This window comes from Staurois parvus, unplaced genomic scaffold (genome assembly GCF_062004578.1).
Source record: "Staurois parvus isolate SC_StPar_1 unplaced genomic scaffold, SC_StPar_1.0 ptg000747l, whole genome shotgun sequence".
In the NCBI taxonomy this organism is placed as follows: Eukaryota; Metazoa; Chordata; class Amphibia; order Anura; family Ranidae; genus Staurois; species Staurois parvus.
In genome coordinates this window covers 612,160-633,112 of record NW_028318543.1, presented here as the reverse complement: position 1 = coordinate 633,112, position 20,953 = coordinate 612,160, and the positions used below count along the sequence as shown (strand labels likewise).

The window sequence follows — 20,953 nt, the reverse complement described above, 5'->3', positions numbered from 1 at the left end:
TGTATTTGTCTCTGCTAGTGTTTGATGACAGAGATCACAGGAAGGTATTCTTCACCCATTTTGTAGCAATCCCAAGAATGAAAAGGAGAGGGGCTTCCTTTGCTTGTGTGTTAGGCAGTGTCTCCTAAATGACTTAAAAAGAGTTAAAGCCTTACAGCTATCTGCTCATTTTGTATAGTGGACCTAGGAAAGGGCTACAGGCTTCAAAGACATCCGTATCCACATGGATCAGGCAAACCATTGCTTTAGCATAAGAAAATGCAAGTACGCCGTTACTGGCAGATCTGAAGGCTTATTCTACAAGGGCTCTGGCAACATTCTGGGCAGAAAAAGCAGGGGCTTCCTAGGAACAAATTCACAGCACAGACACCTTATCCAGCGAAGATACCTTTATGAAGCACTACAGAGTGGAGATATTGTCACAGTAGGATATAGTCTTCTGCTGGAAAATCCTGCAAGCAATGGTTCCCTAAGGCAGGACAGTGTTACTTGATTCTCCTCTCAAGTGTGCTGTCCTGGAAAATGATAATCCCTAGGTGGACTTACTGGTAGTTGTGTTTCTGGAAATCTTCCAGGACAGTACGCTTACTTCCAGCCCAGCAGTGGTGGAGAACTTTGTTGTAAATAAGATACTGTATAATGTGTTCCACTTGTGTATGGGTGCAAGAGATTATTTTTATTGCAACTGAGGATGAGGAGTTGGGTGGGTTTTCTAAAGAGTGTTTATTGATTGTGTTCCCTGGCAGAGAGGAGCTTCTCAAGTGTACCAGCTTGAAAGATTTCCAGAAAACCCTTAAGTCTAACAGGGGATTATCCAGAAGGTGGTGAGTTAAACATTCCCTCTCTTGAAGAGCAATGTGTGGCTCTGGTATCTGACACTTTAGGATGTTTTGGATACTTTGCACTCTGGTCACTGTGGTTTCTCCTCACTAAGTGACTACATTGTTCTATAGTGATTTAGCAGCCAGTATAATGAACAACCACACCAAGGTTTCCAACAAACCCAAAGTATCAGAGACCAGCGGTGTCCATAGACCTTCAAGAGGGCAAAAATTAGACTCACCATCCACCAGATAAGTAAGTATTAAATGTTTAAATGTAACAGCATATTTTTTAATACACTAACAAAATACTACAATTAGCAATAATAGAGATAAAGCTATAACTAATGGTAACCCAGTGTTGCTCCTCACATATTAGCGGATAACTGTCTTTGTATTCAGGTCAGGTCTGAACATAATTATGTAACATTTTGGGAAGAATATACAGCCAAGAAGTCCAGAACTTGAGGCCATTATAGCAAAGACCTCCACAGCCACCATGTATTTCCCTCTGGTGCTCAGATAGGCCGGGATCATGGCAATCCAGACACTGCAGAACACCAGCATGCTGAAGGTGATGTACTTGGCCTCATTAAAACTGTCCGGTAATGTCCTGGCTATAAAAGCTATAATGAAGCTCACAGCTGCCAGAAGCCCCATATATCCCAGGACAGAGTAGAAGCCGATAGCTGAACCCTCATTACACTGAATGATGATCTTCCCCTGATAAGAGTGAGTGTCCTGATCCTGGAAGGGGGGAGAAATAGACAACCAAGTGACACAGATTATTACTTGAACCAGTGAGAAGACACAAATAATACAATTGGGCAGCTTGGTTCCCATCCATTTCCTCCAGGGACTCCCAGGCTTGGTGGCTTTAAAAGCAATACACACCATGATACTTTTGGCAAGTAGAGAAGAGACGGCAACTGAGAAGATGACACCAAAAGAGGTGACACGCAGCATGCAGGTTACATCTACTGGATGGCCGAGGAACAAGAAGACACAGAGGAAGCTCAGCATGATGGAGACCAGGAGAAGATAGCTCAGGTTCCGGTTATTAGCTTTAACAATGGCGGTGTCCTGGTAACGTATAAATATCCCCAATATTAAACCAGTCAAAAGACAAGAGAATATGGAGACGGATGAAAATACTGCAACAATGGTGTCATCAGTGTAGGAGAGAAATTCCACCACTCTTGGCACACACCGATCCTTCTTCTCATTTGGCCATTCTTCATCAGGACATTTCATGCAGTTTTCACTGTCTGCAGGAAGAACAATACAAATACAATGAGCATCGGAGTCAGAGCTTCTGAGAAAACAAATTGTCTTGTGTTGTCTCATGGCTAGTAATTATATCTCCATCAGAGCAATGTGGGTGAGTAAGGTGATTTTCTTATAGGGGTTGCAGGAAAGAAAACCACTTGATTCCCCCATCAACACAGTCAGTGGGGGGAGAGGGGGGAGCAGCGAGCTGTCGATGCTGGGAGAACACAATGGTTATTGTTCACTGTGTTCTCCTCAAAATAATGCCAAAGCACCTGGCCCCCCACTAGAATCCCCAAGCTGAAGTGTAGGATAGCTTTGATAGCTTGAATAGCTCTAAGCTGTCCCTTGTAAATAGCCAGGTGGGTATGGCACCAGGATGATTCTCCTCTATAGGCTCTGGGGTGTAGAATTGAATCTACTCACTTAGTCCCCTGTGTAGATCTTGTAGGTCATGCGGTGACTGCTCAACAGATCTTCTGCTGGACAGCTCCCGGTGGCTCCCAATGTGACTTAGCTAAGCTTAGCTGAGGCTGAAAGGGTGAAAGGTTCCCTCAGCTTCTGCTATCTCTCTTCCACTCTGGCTCCTTTATTCTGGCTCCTTCTGCCTGAAGGCGGAGCCCCCCAGTGGTTTCCTCCCAGGCCACTGGATCCTGAACTCTGCCCCATATGGCCAGGTTCCAGAATACTTATGGCTGTCTCTCCACCTTCTGGGATGTCCTCACCAAGGGATTGGAACCTCCATAAATAAATATACAGGACTCATCTCTTCTCATTCACCCTCTAAGTTCTTGAACTCTCCAGGAGCATCTAAAAGCCAGGGGGAGGTGACAGAGATTCAGTCCTTTGAGCTCTGCTAACTTAACTCTAAACATATTATCCCTGGCTCCTCTAGCTGCAGCAAGAGCCCAACTAAATTTACCTACTGTAGACAGGGAGAGCAATGCAAGTAACCATGTCTTTGGAGCATGGGAGCAAACCCACACAGGCACAGGTGTGGAGAGAGAACATGCAAACTACAGGCAGGTAGTACTGTGGTTGGGATTCAAACCAACAACCCTAGTGCTGCTAGGTGGAAGTGCTAACCACCTAGCCACTGTGCTGCCATTTACATCCACCTACCTCCAAGTTCACAAAGTTCCAGGAAAAGTAAATGGAAAAGGACAGCATATTTTTCCTTTTTTCGACTTTAACCTCCCTGGCAGTATTTCTGAGTGTAGCTTGGGGGTTAACTTTCAGTACCAGAAGCAGTAACCCCAAACTACACTTGGGAATACTCTGCAGCATTACGCTGGGATCTCTCCAGCACTTACCTTGTCCTGCGCTCCCGCGATGTCCTCCCGGCCATGTCCTCTGGCCGATGCCGGCATCCATCTTTCAGGTTCCGTTCCCTGCGAGTGTCAGGATGTACGGGGGACAGAACCAGCGGGAAATTAAAAAATGTAAAAATTTTACATTCACTCAATACACTAAAATCACATAGTATAACATTCCTGTATCAAACCATTTCACATACATTTTGTCCCGAGTGCTTTGTCCGGCGCCCTGCCTGCATTTTTACTGTTCTTTCTGCCTGGAAACTGAGAAACGTCCATGGCGTCCAAAAAGCGTCCCTTTAGGTCAAAAGCGGTTTTAGACCGGCTAGAGAACAGCGATAGTAAATCAGAACCACTTGCAGAATTGAGTGATAATGATTGGTGGGGGAAATTCCTCATCAGACACTGAAAACGATTCTGCGACTGAGCTCAGCAATGTGCGAACTTGGCGCTCTATTTCACATTTCAGTGTTTTTGGTTTGATTATATTATTGAATTACATTTATTATTATTATATTATTATTTTTTATGATTATTTATTATATTATAATTTGTGATTTGGTGTTTCAAGTTTTATCCTACCCGGGATGTTTACTAGACCCTTGTTCGGACAGATTTCAGTGAGTTATTCCTAAAAATTACAGGCCTACAATAAAAAAAATACATATTTCCATGCAAAAAAATGTACCGCTTTGAGCACAGAAATATGGACATAATCAGACCGCTAGGGAGGTTAACTACAGGGGTACCTTTTTCCCAGTCCTCCAGTGACTTAGTAACAAATACAAACATTACCAGAAATGTTGGATATCTCTCCTTCCGGACACGGGGCACAGTCATAGCAGCATTTATGAATTGAAGATCCAAACTTTTTTCTGTTGCCGGGTACACAGGGATCTGAGCATCGAGATACCAGAATCTGAAATCAGATATTATTATTAGAAATAGTAGTTGTAGTTAACTTAGCATAGTTAAACACAGACAATTCTCTATAAAATGGAAGACATATAAAACACAATATGATTTCAACATGGCTGAACTACTTTTCAAATCACATTAAATATACAGGTGAAACTCGAAAAATTAGAATATGGTGCAAAAGTTCATTTATTTCAGTGCAGCAACTTAAAAGGTGAAACTAATATATGAGATAGACTCATTACATGCAAAGCAAGATAGTATAGGATAGGACCCCGAGTATGGAGGAAGAATGGAGAGGCCCAAGGGCCCCGAGTATGGAGGAAGAATGGAGAGGCACAAGGACCCCGAGAATGGAGGAAGAATGGAGAGGCCCAAGGACCCCGAGTATGGAGGAAGAATGGAGAGGCACAAGGACCCCGAGTATGGAGGAAGAATGGAGAGGCACAAGGACCCCGAGTATGGAGGAAGAATGGAGAGGCCCAAGGACCCCGAGTATGGAGGAAGAATGGAGAGGCACAAGGACCCCGAGTATGAAGGAAGAATGGAGAGGCCCAAGGACCCCGAGTATGGAGGAAGAATGGAGAGGCACAAGGACCCCGAGTATGGAGGAAGAATGGAGAGGCCCAAGGACCCCGAGTATGGAGGAAGAATGGAGAGGCACAAGGACCCCGAGTATGGAGGAAGAATGGAGAGGCCCAAGGACCCCGAGTATGGAGGAAGAATGGAGAGGCACACACTGCAAGATGCTTGAAGTCCAGTGTGAAGTTTCCACAGTCAGTGTTGATTTGGGGAGCCATGTCATCTGCTGGTGTTGGTCCACTGTGCTTCATTAAGTCCAGGGTCAACGCAGCCATCTAACAGGAGATTTTGGAGCACTTCATGCTTCCTTCCGCAGACAAGCTTTATGGGGATGCTGACTTCATGTTCCAGCAGGACTTGGCACCGCCCACACTGCCAAAAGCACCAAAACCTGGTTCAATGACCGTGGGATTACTGTGCTTGATTGGCCAGCAAACTTGCCTGACCTGAACCCCATAGAGAATCTATGGGGCATTGCCAAGAGAAAGATGAGAGAAATGAGACCGAACAATGCAGAAGAGCTGAAGGCCGCTATTGAAGCATCCTGGTCTTCCATAACACCTCAGCAGTGCCACAGGCTGATAGCTTCCATGCCACGCCGCATTGAGGCAGTAATTGCTGCAAAAGGGGCCCAAACCAAGTACTGAGGACATATGCAGCTTCTACTTTTCAGAGGTCCGATATTGTTCTATGTACAATCCGTGTTTTATTGATTGCATGGAATATTCTCATTTTCTGAGATTGTGGATTTGGGGTTTTCATGAGCTGTAAGCCATAATCATCACAATGATGACAAATCACGGCTTGAACTATCTTGCTTTGCATGGAATGAGTCTCATATATTAGTTTCACCTTTTAAGTTGCTGCACTGAAATAAATCTTAGAACTTTTGCACCATATTCTCATTTTTTGAGTTTCACCTGTATATACACTCATCGGCCACTTTATTAGGTACGCTTGTTCACTTGCATGGTAACACAAATTGCTATCAGCCAGTCACATAGCAGTAACTCAATGCATTTAGGCATCTAGACATGGTAAAGATGACTTGCTGATGCCACTTCGTAAAAGCTCCAGCAGGATACCATCCCATCTATACTTTGGTCCATTTAAAGGGACACAAGCGTTATATGACCTTACTTAACGGTTTGGTCATATATTTGAGGTGAGATCACAAAGGTGGGGGAGCACATTTATGCAAGTTATTCACACTAAATACTTTTTAAGAAGCACGGGCTATTATTCGCTAAAGCAAAGTCTGCACATTTGAAGAAACTCATATATGGATTTTTCTTTTGACTGCTTATAACAGAGGTCACCAAACTTTTCAAATATAGGGCCAGTTTACTGTCCTTCAGACTTTCAGGGGGCCGGATTGGGCCAGCAGGGGTAGAAAATGGCCCTGACCCAGCATCAATAAGAATAAACATTACCTTAGGGTTGGTGGTCAGTAGGAGGAGGAGTAAAGCCCATTGTTGGTATTAGTGGCATAAATAATGCCCAATCATTGGTATCAGTTGAAGATCTAGTGCCGCATTGTTGGAGCCAGTGGGAGGAATACTGCCCAATTGTTGGTTTCAGTGGGAGGAATACTGTTGCATCATTAATATTAGTGGGAGGAATAGTGTCCCATCATTTGTGTTGGTGGCAGGAATTATGCCCCATTGTTGATGGAAGAATAGTCCCCAAGGGCCGTATAAACACAAACAAAGGGCCGCATCTGGCCCTCAAGCCATAGTTTGGACACCACTGGCTTATAACAATCATATGGACACTGTTGCTGAAAATCATCATTGGTTTATTCACTTTTTCATTTATTTTGATATATAACTGGATGCACAATTGTATGTATTTTTATTTTTATTCATTTATATATTTGGATATGCATTAGAAATACAGTATTAGTGATTGGATACACATATTACTTTTGAAGTGAAGCGAGGCACATCGTGGTTTTTTGGTTTGTTCATAAATATTTCTGTCCCAAGTGGAAGAGGTTCACCAACCCAGTCTGCAGGAGGGCCCCATACTTCCTCTGACCATTAACCTGTACAAGATTAATATTACACCTTTCCATCCACTCCAGAAGGGAAGCTGTATTGTCTTTACTCAGAGAATTACTCAGAGAATTAACCACTTGAGCTCCTGAGGATTTACCCCCCTTAATGACCACGCCTCTTTTTGCTACGAGGCGCTGCACTAATTCAACTGATAATTGCGCGGTCATGCAATGCTGCACCCAAACAAAATTTGCGTCTTTTTTTTCACACGAATAGAGCTTTCTTTCGGTGTAATTTGATCACCTGTGCGCTTTTTATTTTTCACGCTATAAACAAAAAAATGCCAAAAATTTTGAAAAAAAAACAATATTTTTTATTTTCAGCTATAAAAAATATATAGTAAACTCAAAGTTGGTTATAAATTTAGGCCAAAATGTATTCTGCTCCATGTTTTTGGTAAAAAAAATCCCAATAAGTGTATACTGATTGCTTTGTGTGATAGCGTCTACAAACTATGGCATAGATACTGCAGTTTACGCCATTTTTCTGCTATACAGCGTTGCGCTAGTTTAACGGACAATTGCGCGGTCATGCAATATGGTACATAAATGAAATTTACATCCTTTTTTTCCCCACAAATTGAGCTTTCTTTCGGTGGTATTTGATCGCCTGTGCGGTTTTTATTTTTTGAGCTATAAAAAAAAAAGGCTGACAATTTTGAGGGAAAAAAAACAATATTTTGGACTTTTTGCTATAAAACATGTCCAGTAAAAAAAAAATGCAAAAATCAAATTTAGTTATAAATTTCAGCCAAAATGCATTCTGCGACATGTCTGCTGAAAAATCCCAATACGTGTAAATTAATTGGTTTACGTGAAAGTTATAGCGTTTACAAATGGCGGGAAAGATACTGGGATTTTTAGGGTTTTTTTTATACTAATAATGGCGGCGATCAGCTAATTATGGCGGCGATCAGGGACTTATGGCAGCGACCAGCGACTTATGGCGGGACTACGGCGGACATTCTGACATCCCCAAAAACACTAATACAGTGCAAAAAAAAAAACCTGACACTGTACTAATGGCACTGGGGTGGAAGGGGTTAACTTTATTTTGCAGGGAAGGGTTATAGGAGTGAGGGGAGTGTTTTACTAGGGGTGGGGGTGTGTACTGGGCAGGACAAGGCTGATCGAGAAAGAGAAACTGTTCTTTCTTGATCAGCTCATCCTCGAGCTGACAGGGAAGTGACAGACAGCACAGCTACTGCAGCTGTGCTCTATGTCACTGTTTGCCGCCGATCGCCGGAACATAGCCGCTAAGGAGCGGCTGTGACCCGACGACTGACATCTGTGGCGGTGATCCGCGGGACAAATAGGACGGTGGCGCGCCTCGCGCGCGCCCCCTGTTTGTTTACAAAACACGCGTTTTAAAACGTGGTTTTGCCTGTGAGTGCCGCCCTGCCGCCGTATATGTACAGTGGCTGGGCAGCATGAGGTTAATTCAAGCTCCTCACTCTCCGCATTCATCACATTGGTTTCCATTGTTAAAAAATGATCTGCTCTCTCCATGGGTCATAATCAGTGGGTAGAAGGCTAGCCCCTAGTCCCCTCCACAAGCCCTTGACCTGGTTGGGTCTATCACAATTTTAGGTGCTTAATTTTTAGTCATCTGATATTGTCTCAGAGAGTTATGTATAAAAGGGTTTTTTTTTTTACAGCAAAGGGGGTTGAGCAAACTGCCAACATAGATGGAAACTTTGTTTTCCACTCTTAGTGTATCTTAAAAGAAAGGCACTCGCTTATATAATGGAAAAAATGGAAATGCATATAATGGAAAAAATGACTAGATGGAAGAGAGTTACCCTGAACAGTTGTAAAGGGCGCTCTCTATTTTCTGAGTCTAATAAATCTTTGAGGCTGGGTTCCCACATATGCGGTGCGGTATTTCGCATGTGAATCGCTCAGGAACCGCACAGCACTCCTGTGGAAATCACATGCGAATTGTGTGCAATGCAATTGGAGCCAAACATTTTTGCACCGCATCCACACCAAAAAGATGCAAGACCCTTTTTTTGGGCCGCACTAGAATCGGACCGCATGGGTATTGTGGGAACTCGCTTCAAGTGGTAGAGCTTCTTCAAAGCACACGGCAACTCGCTTATTTTTTAAGGGTCTTTTTGCCCACTTTTATTTAAAGAATGTCCCGTAACATAAGAGGTTCCCACGCAGGGGTATCCACCATCACACAAATTAAATAATACTCAGCCTTCTGGCTCTCTCAGGGATACCACTCTATGTCTGTCTCCTGCAGACTCTTCCCAAATTATGGCCACTAGCACACAGCTAGTCTGGCTTCCACCTGCCTCCAAGGCAGAGACCTCCCGTCTGCCAGGCTGGAGCCCTCCTGACTCTGTTTGCCGGGGTGGAGCCCTCCTGACTCCTGTCTGCCCGGGTGGAGCCCAGAATCATGGCCTGGCCTCCACAAAAAGGCCTGCACACACCTGTGCAATCAGCACGCTGGCTGCTCCCAAAATATGGGCCCAGGATTGGAGATTTCATCCCTCCCAAATCTCTAAGAAATCTCCAGGCTACAGGTCCCAAAACAGGCTTTATAAACCAAAGAGGAAACTGATAAACCAGTTTCCTCTGCATTATGAGATCTGCCTGGAGCCCCTCAACCTGTATAGTTGAGAATCCTGGGTCTCCATCATGATTTCCACCGTGGCAGGATACCGTACTGCCACAGTATTCACACCCAGGCGATCCGATTCTGCACATTGCACCACATTTTGCAGATTGATTTCAGGGTGTTGTTAACTTAACATATACACCTGCAGTGGTTTGCGTGAACGGGGTGCGATTTTAATGTGGTGCGGAATTTGCACAGAAAACGCTGTGAATTCCGCACCACATCAGTGTGAACCCGGGCTAAAAGAGAGGTGAGGGTTTAAAAAAACAACAAATATTTATACTTACCTAGGTGGAAGCAGTATTGATCCGAGCTTTTGCTGTCTCCCACCACCTCTAAGACCGAGATCCGAACAATCACATGACAACTGATCGTTCAGGTTTTTGTCGTCAGTGAACAGAAAACTGTGACTGACAGTCCCTGGAGCTCTCCTCTGCCCTTCCAGTGTCCACTGGAGTGCCGAGCTTTGAAGGGGGCAGGGATGGCTGGCTCAGGCTCTCAGCAGTGCACTGAGAGGCTGAGCCAGCCACAGGTCAGACTTCTGCATGGATGCCGGGGACCTTGCAGAGCCCAATGTCAGCTAACAGGTACAGTTGTGTTCAAAATAATAGCAGTCAGACATCACTAACTGGATCAATCACTGTTTTTGGTAGAAATGATATTTCTACATGGCAAATAATTTCCTAGCAGGTGTAGTAGAGTCATAGAAATCCAACAGACCCAACAGTCATGACATGCATGCTGCTGATTCTGTGTCATTGAATCACTCATTGAAAGGGGCGTGTTCAAAATAATAGCAGTGTGGAGTTCTATTAGTGAGGTCATTCATTCTTTGAAAAACAGGTGGCAATTATTGCCCTTATTTAAGGAAGGAAGGCAGCAAATGTTGGACATGCTGGTTACAGTGCATTTCTCTCTGAAATTCTGAGGAAAATGGGTCGTTCCAGACATTGTTCAGAAGAACAGCGTACCTTGATGAAAAAGTTGATTGGAGAGGGGAAAACATATAAAGAAGTGCAGAAAATGATCGGCTGCTCAGCTAAAACGATGGCAAATGCTTTAAAATGGCAACCAAAACCTGAAAGACGCGGAAGAAAGCGAAAAACTACCATTGGAATGGATAGGAGATTAGCCAAAATGGGGCGGGCTCAGCCAACAATCAGCTCCAGGAAGATGAAAGAAGGTGTGACGTTCCCTGTGAGGACTGTTACAATTAGAAGACGCCGATGTGAAGCCAAGCTATCTGCAAGAAGTCCCCGCAAAGTCCCACTGTTGGAGAAAAGACGTGCTGAATAGGTTACAATCTGCCAAAGAGCACATTGACCGGCCTAAAGAGAAATGGCGCAACATTTTGTGGACTGATGGAAGTAAGATTGTTCTTTTTGGGTCTAGTGGGCGGAGACAGTTTGTCAGATGACCCCCAAACACTGAATTCAAGCCACAGTACACTGTGAAGACAGTGAAGCATGGTGGTGCAAGCATCATGATATGGGGATGTTTCTCATACTACGGTGTTGGGCCTATTTATCGCATACCAGGGATCATGGATCAGTTTGAATACATCAGAATACTTGAAGAGGTCATGCTGCCTTATGCTGAAGAGGAAATGCCCTTGAAATGGGTGTTCCAACAAGACAACGACCCCAAACACACCAGTAAACGTGCAACATCTTGGTTCCAGACCAACAAGGTGGACGTTATGGAGTGGCCAGCCCAATCCCCGGATCTTCATCCAATAGAAAACTTGTGGGGTGACATCAAAAATGCCGTTTCTGAGGCAAAACCAAGAAATAGAGAAGAACTGTGGAATGTGGTCCAATCATCCTGGACTGGAATACCTGATCACAGGGGCCAGAAGTTGGGTGACTCCATGCAACACAGATGTACAGCAGTTCTCAGAAACAGTGCGACTACAACCAAATATTCATGAAGTCATTCAAAGGAAAGCAAAATCTTCAAACATTTCTCAGTTTATATAGTGAATGTTTGAGTTTGTAAAGAAGAATACAAACACGGCCATTTTTTTGAACCGTCTAATATTCACTTTTCTTCCATTTTTTTAGAGGAACAACACAAATTTGATGTATTTTTCTTCATGTTTTGATTTGGAATAGAATGTGTCGTGTTCCCAATGCATTTGTGTGGATGGAAATAAAAGCTATTAGAAGGATTTTCAGCTTTATTCACTTTTTTCAACACACTTCTATTATTTTGAACACAACTGTATGTGTTGATATGAGATTGATATTAAATCTATGCCTTTCCTTTCTGAGCCATTTTTAGGGATTTCCTACTATATGCGTGGAACAACATTCGATTCCTGAGTACTGCAGCTTACATTCAGAAGTTAGAGTTTCTCCTACAATTTCTTTTTAGTCTCAGGTATTGACCATATGGCATGCTTAATGTTAAGGCCTTCGGATGAGCACTGTCGTCTCCTAGGGTGGTATTGTCTGCTGTTTCTTTTTGAAATTATCACTAGGATCTCAACGTCAAGAATTGAAATTATTTCATTACTACCTTTACTTGTGAATTTTAAGTTGTAGTCATTGTTATCCAAGACTTGCCAAAAAATAATTCTGCCTGTCCAGACTATGAGGATGTCATCTGTGTACCTGTGCTATGAAAGCATGTGGCACAGGTACATAGACAAGGCCTTGTTGGAAAACAGGTCCCTTCCTATTGCCTCAGTTACAGATTGGCATACGATGGGGCAACAACCTGCAACTGGAGGTAGCTGAAGTAGAGGAAGGTGAAAACATTTCAGTTAAGGATGTGTCTTAACAGGCGAAGCATAAAGTCATTCATTGGCCAAGTTTATCTATTCTTGTTCATTAAAGAAAGAAGTCACTATTTGTAGAATATTCAGTAGAGAAGTAGCTAGAGTTCAGAATAATAAGTCAAAGACATTGTTAAAATCAGTCAAGGCTAGATCTATGACTCATAGTCACAAGATGTGCAGTTGAAACCAGTCAAGGCTAATAGTCACAAGATGTGCATGCCATCAAGACAAGTAACTGTGCATGCGCCGGATATAGATAGTGCGTAGGACAATACATGATAGTTGCATAATCAGAGTGTACTGCGCATGACAGTAGATAACGATTTTGTAAATCATGTACATAAAAGAAGGGGGATTTTTAAGGGAATTTGAGACTTGCTGAAGAGCTGCAGATGTGCCTTGCGGTGATTTCTTGGATTTCCCCTTGCTGATTGCTGGAGTCCCCCAATCGTTGAGCAACGGGTGATGCTACAATATCCATTGATGCTTTATTCTTGCTATAATACCATCTAAATATGATTTGCAATTCTGACAATTCTTATGTTATTATACTAACAGAACTTATTCAATAAATCATGTTTTGCTTTCATACTTATTAAGCCTAATCTGTGTATTAGTGAGCGATTGTAGATGTGTTAAAAACACTTTGTTTTGAGGCAAAACACATATACAGACTGATTTTACTGTTGTGGGTTTAGTAACACTTTAATATCAGTTCTGACTAAGAGGTAAGGGACTTTTAATAATCCTCAAACTAAAACATTAATAATGCACAATTGCTTTAAGAAAACTTCTTGGGGGATGTCCTAAACCTGCGTGAGCAATGGTGCCATTTTTTTTTTTTTTTACAAAAACAAACAATCTGTCAGGAAAATGTATTTTACTGGCAAAAGAAAGCAATAGCATATTCTTTATTGCAAATGTATTTTGCTGTAGTACAACCTACAGCAGAAATGAAAAAAAAAAGAAGCATGGAGTCCCTCCAAAATTTGTGCTAGAGCCCTTTTCCTTAAAGGATACAGTACGTTTACCTTTTGTAACATGTTACAAAAGAACAGACATATTCAGGGTGTAACATGTTACAAAAGAACAGACATATTCAGGGTTTAACATGTTACAATTGGACCGCCCCCCCACCCACCCATCCCTGTTGTGACAGCTAGTGGGGCCGTGCGGAGCTCCACCCACCCAGCCACATCACTCATTCACAATATTCTGTGAATGGGAAGACTACAAGTTCCAGTAGCCCTTGTGGCTGTCAGATTGTCGTTTTCAATGAGCTACCACAGCTTGCCTGCGCGAGATGTACGGAGAGACCTGCATGGCACCAGCAATCTGCTGATCACTGGTGCAATGCTTTAGAGGCTCCACAAGCAAAAATAAATGCACATTTTTTTACCTGCAAAAAAATTTTCATTTATTGTTTTTTGTTAAAAAGTAAACATCCCTTAATGAGGATCTGTTCTAAATTTCAAGTGGGGACCGAATGCAAACAAAAAAAATGGTTTGGGGTCTCCCTAATATTCACACCAGACCCTTGTTAAAGCATGAAACCTGGCTATCCAGGGAAATGAGCATGTGCCTCCCTCTGGAACCATACCAGAACACATGACCCAACACAGGGGAGAGAACTTTCCTAGGAGGAACCTCTGAAAAAGGACCTTATCCCCATGTTGATGAGGAAAATGGTCTATTCCCTACATTCCTGGCCCAGTGGAAGCAGGGGTCTATGGGCAGGGTAGCCTTTTTAGAATTTGGATGCTTCCTTTAAAATAAGGACTTACGTGAATGGGTAAAGGGGTAATATGTGGTCCCTGCTCCCCGGACATGATGACAGGGTGCCATGCTAATGGGATCATATGTAGTCTGGTAAAGTTTAGGAGAAAGGCTGCATGGCCATTACATCACCTTTCATGTATGCCCAGGCTGCATACCTAGATAAGGGTCTAGTATGAATTTTAAGGTTGGGCTAATGCCATTTTTAATGGCACATTTTTTGTGTACACACATTTTTCTGTAAATAAAACGTCCTTTTCTTTAAAAAAAAAAAAAACAAGAAAAAATGGAATGCCCCCTCCGCCTATAAAACAAAATCATAATAGATCTTTAACCCGGCATTCAATCAGAGTGACCAGGAAAGGGAGGGTAACACATGTGCAGTCCTCCTCCTCTAGCTTTGTCCAGCTTGATCTTCTCTGAGGCTGTTCTGTCACTGATCTTCCTATAGCTCCATATTCTGCACATGAATATCCTGAGGTCTTCTACTGCTGGTGGCACTAAGTTCATGACAGGTCAGCTCTCACCTGTGGTTGTGTAACTTTATATAAATATATCCCATAATGACTTCAGTCACTGAATCTTAGAATCTTCCATCAACTGTCATATTGACTGATGTCACTGAATACAATGCGTTACCAACTGTCATCCCTAATAATATCTCTCCACTGTAATACCTACTGTTGTCACTGTATATAAACTGTCACCAACTATCAGAAATGTTCCTGATTGGTCACATTAGATGGATCACCATTATTACAGGTTACACCTCTAGGAGCTCTGTATATTCTGAAATTCTGTATATTCTGAAAATAAATATTTTAGAAGAAATCCACATGCAGAAAATTACTGCAATTAAGTATGGGAGCCTGCCAATTATTGATCCCCTTATTAATGCCTTGTATCACATGCCCTCAGTGTCCTGCTCTGTATTGTTCCAATTCTCCCCTGTGTCACTGGGCCAAATGGCCTAATCAAATTACTCTGGGCCCCCTCCCTCCCGGCCAGCTGGCTGGGAGCTCTCTGCACACCTCCCAACTTGCTTTTCATCTGTGCAGACATCATCCCTGCTCCCAGGCTGTCCCTGTCACCAGCCTGATTCTCCCTGGGGTCTAGTGTTCCCTTCCCCCTCTCGGTTGCCAAGGCGACCGGGGAGCATCCTGCCGCAGTTTAAGAGGTGGAATGCTGGGAGCTCCGTATTCATTCCGGTGTGGAGTCAGCAAAGGATCTCAAGCTTCGGTGAGACCTTTGTGAATAGACTCTGCAAGTCTACTCCCCAGCCTCACGGAGACCCCACAGGAGGGAAGAGACAACCAGAAAAAGCCTACCTGCGATTGCGAGAGACCCCACAGAAGGGGGAGAGACTATCCCAGCCTGCCTGTTTTTTGCCAGAGACCCCACAGAAGGGGGAGAGATTACCGCAGCCCGTCTGCCAGAGCCAGAGGCCACCCTCCTGATCTGGACTCCACAGGTACCTGCGTTCTGCTTCTACCCCTGGGAGACCAGGCACCCTGTTGGATCCGTGAGTACCTGCTTCCCCACTGTGTTACCTGAACTGTTGCGGTGGTGACTCCTCGCATCCCTCTCCTGTGTCGGACTACCCCTGTTACAGGGACACCCCCTTGGCTCTCCTAGTGGACTATAAGTGGGTGGGGCCCCCTCGTTACCATTTAGTGGCAAATCCACCCTCTCTGCCACCCCCGTATTGAAGGACTGCCATCTGTTTGTCTCAATAAAGCTTTGTGCGTCTGCCATCCACTCTGTGTGTTCTGTCCTGCCTTTCCTCCGTCACAAAGAACCTTCACCAACTCCAAGAATTACCCCTTTCATGAACAGACACTTTTGCTAGTACATCTTAAAAAAAAACAAGCAAACCCCTGTACATCCTAATTATGAACTTCTTTGGCAAACAATATAAACAGAAAACAATCAAAACTTTCTTACTTTGCCTCTCTTCCAGAAGACGGGATGACTCATATCGAGAAAGTCTTCAAGCACAAAGTCTGGGCTTTCAATAGTGGCAACTGGGATGCTATAAAGTTTGCTAGGATGTGAAACACTTGAAGCAATCCAGATTTCTAAATGAAGATTTGTTGGAACTTCTCCTTTTTTGTTAAAGTAGACCTCACTTTTGTGTGAGTCAGTGTAATGAACATTTCTCATATATTTGTGCAGCTTTTCATAGACAAGACAGAAATACACACATTACTATATATAATTATAAGAGTTCTGAAAATATATTCTGCTTACAAAATACAAGCAGTAATGGAGTTACTGTACATTCAAGCGGGTAGGTCGTCTTCAAATGTGAATAGAAATGAATGAATCGGGTGAATCACTTATGCTTCACTTTTTGATTCTCCTGAAATGTTTCCATGTACATCTCTCTGGTATGAAAAGAGACCTAATAATCCAGAGAATCATAAATCATTCATTTTATTTTCAGATTGGACAGATCTGTATGTATATATTCAGGAGAATCTAATAGCGGCCACACTTCATACAATCTGGTTTCTGTTCCTCTTCTTCCTAGAACCACTCCCCTTTTCCTGTGCCCTTTGGAATGCCCGCTCTGTCTGTAACAAACCCAGCTCTGTCCATGTCCTTTTTATCACAAAATCATGACTATTGCACCAGAGATAGGCTCGTCCACTTCCCCATTACCACCATTACCGATCCGCACCAAGCCCCTTCCCCTTAACCAATTTTACTTACAAAAATATGACACCAATTTTGGAGTAAATGGCCAACATGGCCTTTTATTAACAACTCAAGTTACAATACACCAACCATTCCTTATAACAGAAACCCAAAGAATTGTTGTTGGTCTTCGAAGGCACCCCCAAACGATCCGAAATGCACCTGCGGACAACCATATACACTAGGCCTCCAGCCGCAACCAACCAGCTCAGAGACAACCATACCGTCCGCAGTGCAGCACCACCACCTTCCAGTTAAACTGATCTCATAATATTTCCACCCCCAAGTGCCCCTTCCCCTGTTTTCTTGGTCAAGATTGATGGCACAAATATTAACCCATCCCCGCATGCCAGGGTGCTAGGTGTAACCCTGGATTCTGAACTATCTTTCAGGCCCACATCCAATCCCTGTCCAAATCATGCTGCTTCAACCTCCACAACATCTCCAGAATACACCCCTTCTTAACCAATGACACTACAACTTCTACAGCTTCTAATTCACTCCCTGGTTATCTCTCGACTCGACTACTGCAACTTCCTCCTCATTGGTTTACCTTTACATAGACTATCCCCCCTTCAGTCCATCATGAATGCTGCTGCCAGACTCATTCATCTTGCCAAGCATCCAGTGTCTGCCATCCTACTCTGACAATCCCTGCACTGGCTCCCACTCACCCAACAAAAAAAATTTAAGGTACTATCAACAACTTACAAAGGCATTCACAACTTGGCCCCATCTACATTACTAACCTGGTCTCAAAAAAACAACCAAACCACTCTCTTCAGTCCTTCCAAGACCCCCTGCTCTCTAGTTCCTGTGTCACCTTCTCCCATGCTCACCTCCAAGACGTCTCCTGAGCTTCTCCCATTCTATGGAATTCCCTACCCCAATCTGAATGACTATCCCCTAATCTATCCACCTTTAGACGATCCCTGAAAACCCTCTAACGAGTAGGACCCTCTGATTCCTTTTGTACCAAATTGTATTGTAACTATAATGTCTGCCTTCATTTTGTAAAGTAATGCACAAACTGTTGGCACTATTTAATCCTGAGTAATAATATTAATAATAATCAACAGTTGCAGTTTTCTTGTCTATTACACTCAGCCTATTACTCTAAGAGAGATAAGCAGAAGACAGAGAATGTGTCATATGGAGTGATTGGTATTGATTGTTATTAACTTCTTCCCGTCCAGGCTATTGTAATAGGACTGCAGAGCAGGAACCCTATTATCCTGGGAGAATATCATATGACCACACACCGGTGCAATCTGTCACCGGCTGTGTCCACCGGATACATAAATAAAAGAGAAGAAATCTCTGCCAGAAAAAGTGTGTGGTATGCCCACCATTAGAATATACCTCCCTGTATCCACCCACTTCTAATGGTGGGCACACATGAAATGTGGCAAAAAATATTATAAAATATATATGCCGAAGCATTGGGGCTATCTACCCACTGGCCACCCCAGGCCCTCATGCTCCAGCATATATATGCTCTTTTTTTTAACTGTGGATGAAAAATCTCATCCAACAGCTCTGCCCACACTGATTTATGTATATTCTGAAAGCAATTTCCTGTTTCTGTCAGAATAAACAGCTCGGTGCTGCAGCTGAATGACATTCCTGCAAAGAAAACAGCAATGGTTAACAATAAAAGAGTAACACTAAAACAGTAAAATCATAACTAGAACAGCAACAACAACGACAACAACAAAAGAACTATATTTTCATTTTTTTAAATTTTTTATTTTTTTTTGGACATGAACTATTTATTTATTTTTTAAATTTTACTTTTTAAAACAGATTGTAGGGTCTCTCAAAATGTGATAGTCAGTTCCCTGACTGTCTATCTTTTGAGACCCTGTGTAAATATGTGCCCTGAACTGTGCCACGCTGTACCCTATATTAATAGTGTATGGTAGCGACGGAAGCAGTCCTTAAGGCAGAGACCAGGCTGGCCAGGACAGGAGGCACAAAAAAGCAGGTGTTGCATCTTATTCCATATCTGCTACAGACACATCTTCTTTGGTGTGACCTTTGGGTTGGGGTACCAGAGAGGACATCTGGAAAATGCCTCTCATGCAGCCGGCTAACTGCATCTGGATTTGAGGATTGGGCCACAGCACCTTCTGGATACAAAAGCACCGTAATGATCTCTTCCTGGAATTTAGGAAGGATCCACTTCGTCCAGTTGCATTGTAAATTACAAAAGTGTTATGTATAGACAATGGAAATAAAAAAAGACACCTTTGTGTAGCAGTGTCGAGCTTTCCAGGAAACTAGGTACAGATTCATCATTTGGCCATTAAAGTCCACCCCTCCCATGTTAAGGTTATAGTCATGGGCACAGAGGGGCTTCACAACAACGCCAGATACCGTGTTAATTTGGACTGTCGCATCTGCGTGAATGGAAGACAGGACGAAAACATCCCATTTGTCCTTCCACTTCACTGCGAGCAATTCATCATTTCTCAAGCAGGCTTTCTCCCCCTTTCTAAGTCAGGTATTTACAAGCCATTGGGGGAAGCCCCGGTGATTAGGCCGCAATGTGCCACATGAGCCAGTTCCAAGATTGTACAAATATCTAAATAGTGGCACACTTGTATACAAATTGTCCACGTATAAGTGGTACCGCTTGTGTAACAAACATGACACCAAGTTCCAAACTATCTTGCCACTGCTCCCCATGTAGTCTGGTCAGTCAGGGGCTCTATTTCACTGTCTCTTCCCTCATAAACCCTACATTTGTACGTATAGCCTGTGGCTCTTTCACAGAGCTTATACAATTTGACCCCATATCTGGCATGCTTGCTGGGGATGTACTGTTTGAATGCAAGGCGGCCAGTAAAGTGAATGAGGGACTCATTCATGCAGATGTTTTGCTGGGGCGTATACACATCTGCAAATTTCTCAGAGAGGTGGTTTATGAGGGGCCAAATTTTGTAGAGCCTGTCATGTTCATGGTCACCCTGAGGATGACAGAGTGTGTTATCACTGAGTTGAATGAAGCACATTTTCATCTCATATCTATGCCTGGTCATGGCAGCAGAGAACACATATATGATGAATATATGACCAATACAACTGCAACTCATTCTTTTTTGTAATGTCCATGTTAAGGGTTAAATTTGGAAACCGTAATGGGTTTCCATGCGAACAGTCTGGCAAGGTTTGAATTTGTGTTTGCAGCGATATATTGTTGAGCATATAAATTGCTTTGGCCCACAATCAAATTGTACAAATCTTCTGTGAAAAACAGCTCCATAAAATCAAGGGGAGTAGTTACATTTGCTGTTTCCACTTGAATTCCGGGTTGGGCAGTGCTTGGGGGAAGTACGGGTGCTTCAGAATCTGTGGGCTGCCAATCAGGATTTGCAAGCACATCCGGAAGGACACTAGGGGCTCTACAGGCCTGTGTGTGAATTCTTGGTGGCTGTGGGAGACTACTTGTGCTCACCACCTCACCAGCTTGTACTGCACTTATGAGACTCACCACGCCACCAAGTAATACTGCAGTGCTGGTATGTGAAAGACCAGGATGTACTAGGCTGCTGGTGCTCGCCAGTTCAACAACAGGTAGTGTGGCACTAGTACTGGCACTCTGCTGCATATGAGACAAGTCATGCAGTCCTAGCACTTCAGCTTCATAGGATCGGGTACGCCTGATCTTAGCAGGGACCTCTTCTCCATCATCTGAGCTACCTGTCAGGGTGCCACTGCTGTCTACAGGTTCGTATTTTGAGGCTGATTGTGTCAGTGAGTCTTCACCTTCACTCTCACCTGACATGCTCAGAATCCTGTAGGCCTCGTCACTAGTGTACCTTTCGTTGGACATTTTGGACTCTAAATTTACAGGTACCTAGTGCGACTCTCGGGAAAAAGAGCACCTGACTGTCAGGGACTGCTTGAACCGCTACAAAAAAAATTACCAGTAAGTGCTAACACAGATCAGGCCTGATTCTGTGAACACTGTGGTTTTGTGTACAATGTATTACAGATGACAGTGATCAGAAATTATTCTGACACTGCACTTCTTGTTAGGGGTGGGGAGGAGCTTTGGGGCTAAATGCTAGTGCTAGCAGGGAACGGGGATGATCC

At 43.4% G+C, this 20,953-nt stretch overlaps 1 protein-coding gene across 1 annotated transcript in view; it reads right to left on the bottom strand.

The window, feature by feature from the left end:
- Window positions 1-1,196: 1,196 nt before the first annotated feature.
- The window catches only part of LOC149445066 (vomeronasal type-2 receptor 26-like), a 104,068-nt gene continuing 84,311 nt past the window's right edge, over window positions 1,197-20,953 (bottom strand). The window contains exons 5-6 of the mRNA XM_089654243.1: window positions 4,202-4,325; window positions 1,197-2,089 (exon numbers count right to left, since the gene is read on the bottom strand). Of these exons, the coding sequence (XP_089510369.1) occupies window positions 1,197-2,089; window positions 4,202-4,325 (1,017 nt within the window). The remainder of the gene's footprint in view (window positions 2,090-4,201; window positions 4,326-20,953) is intronic.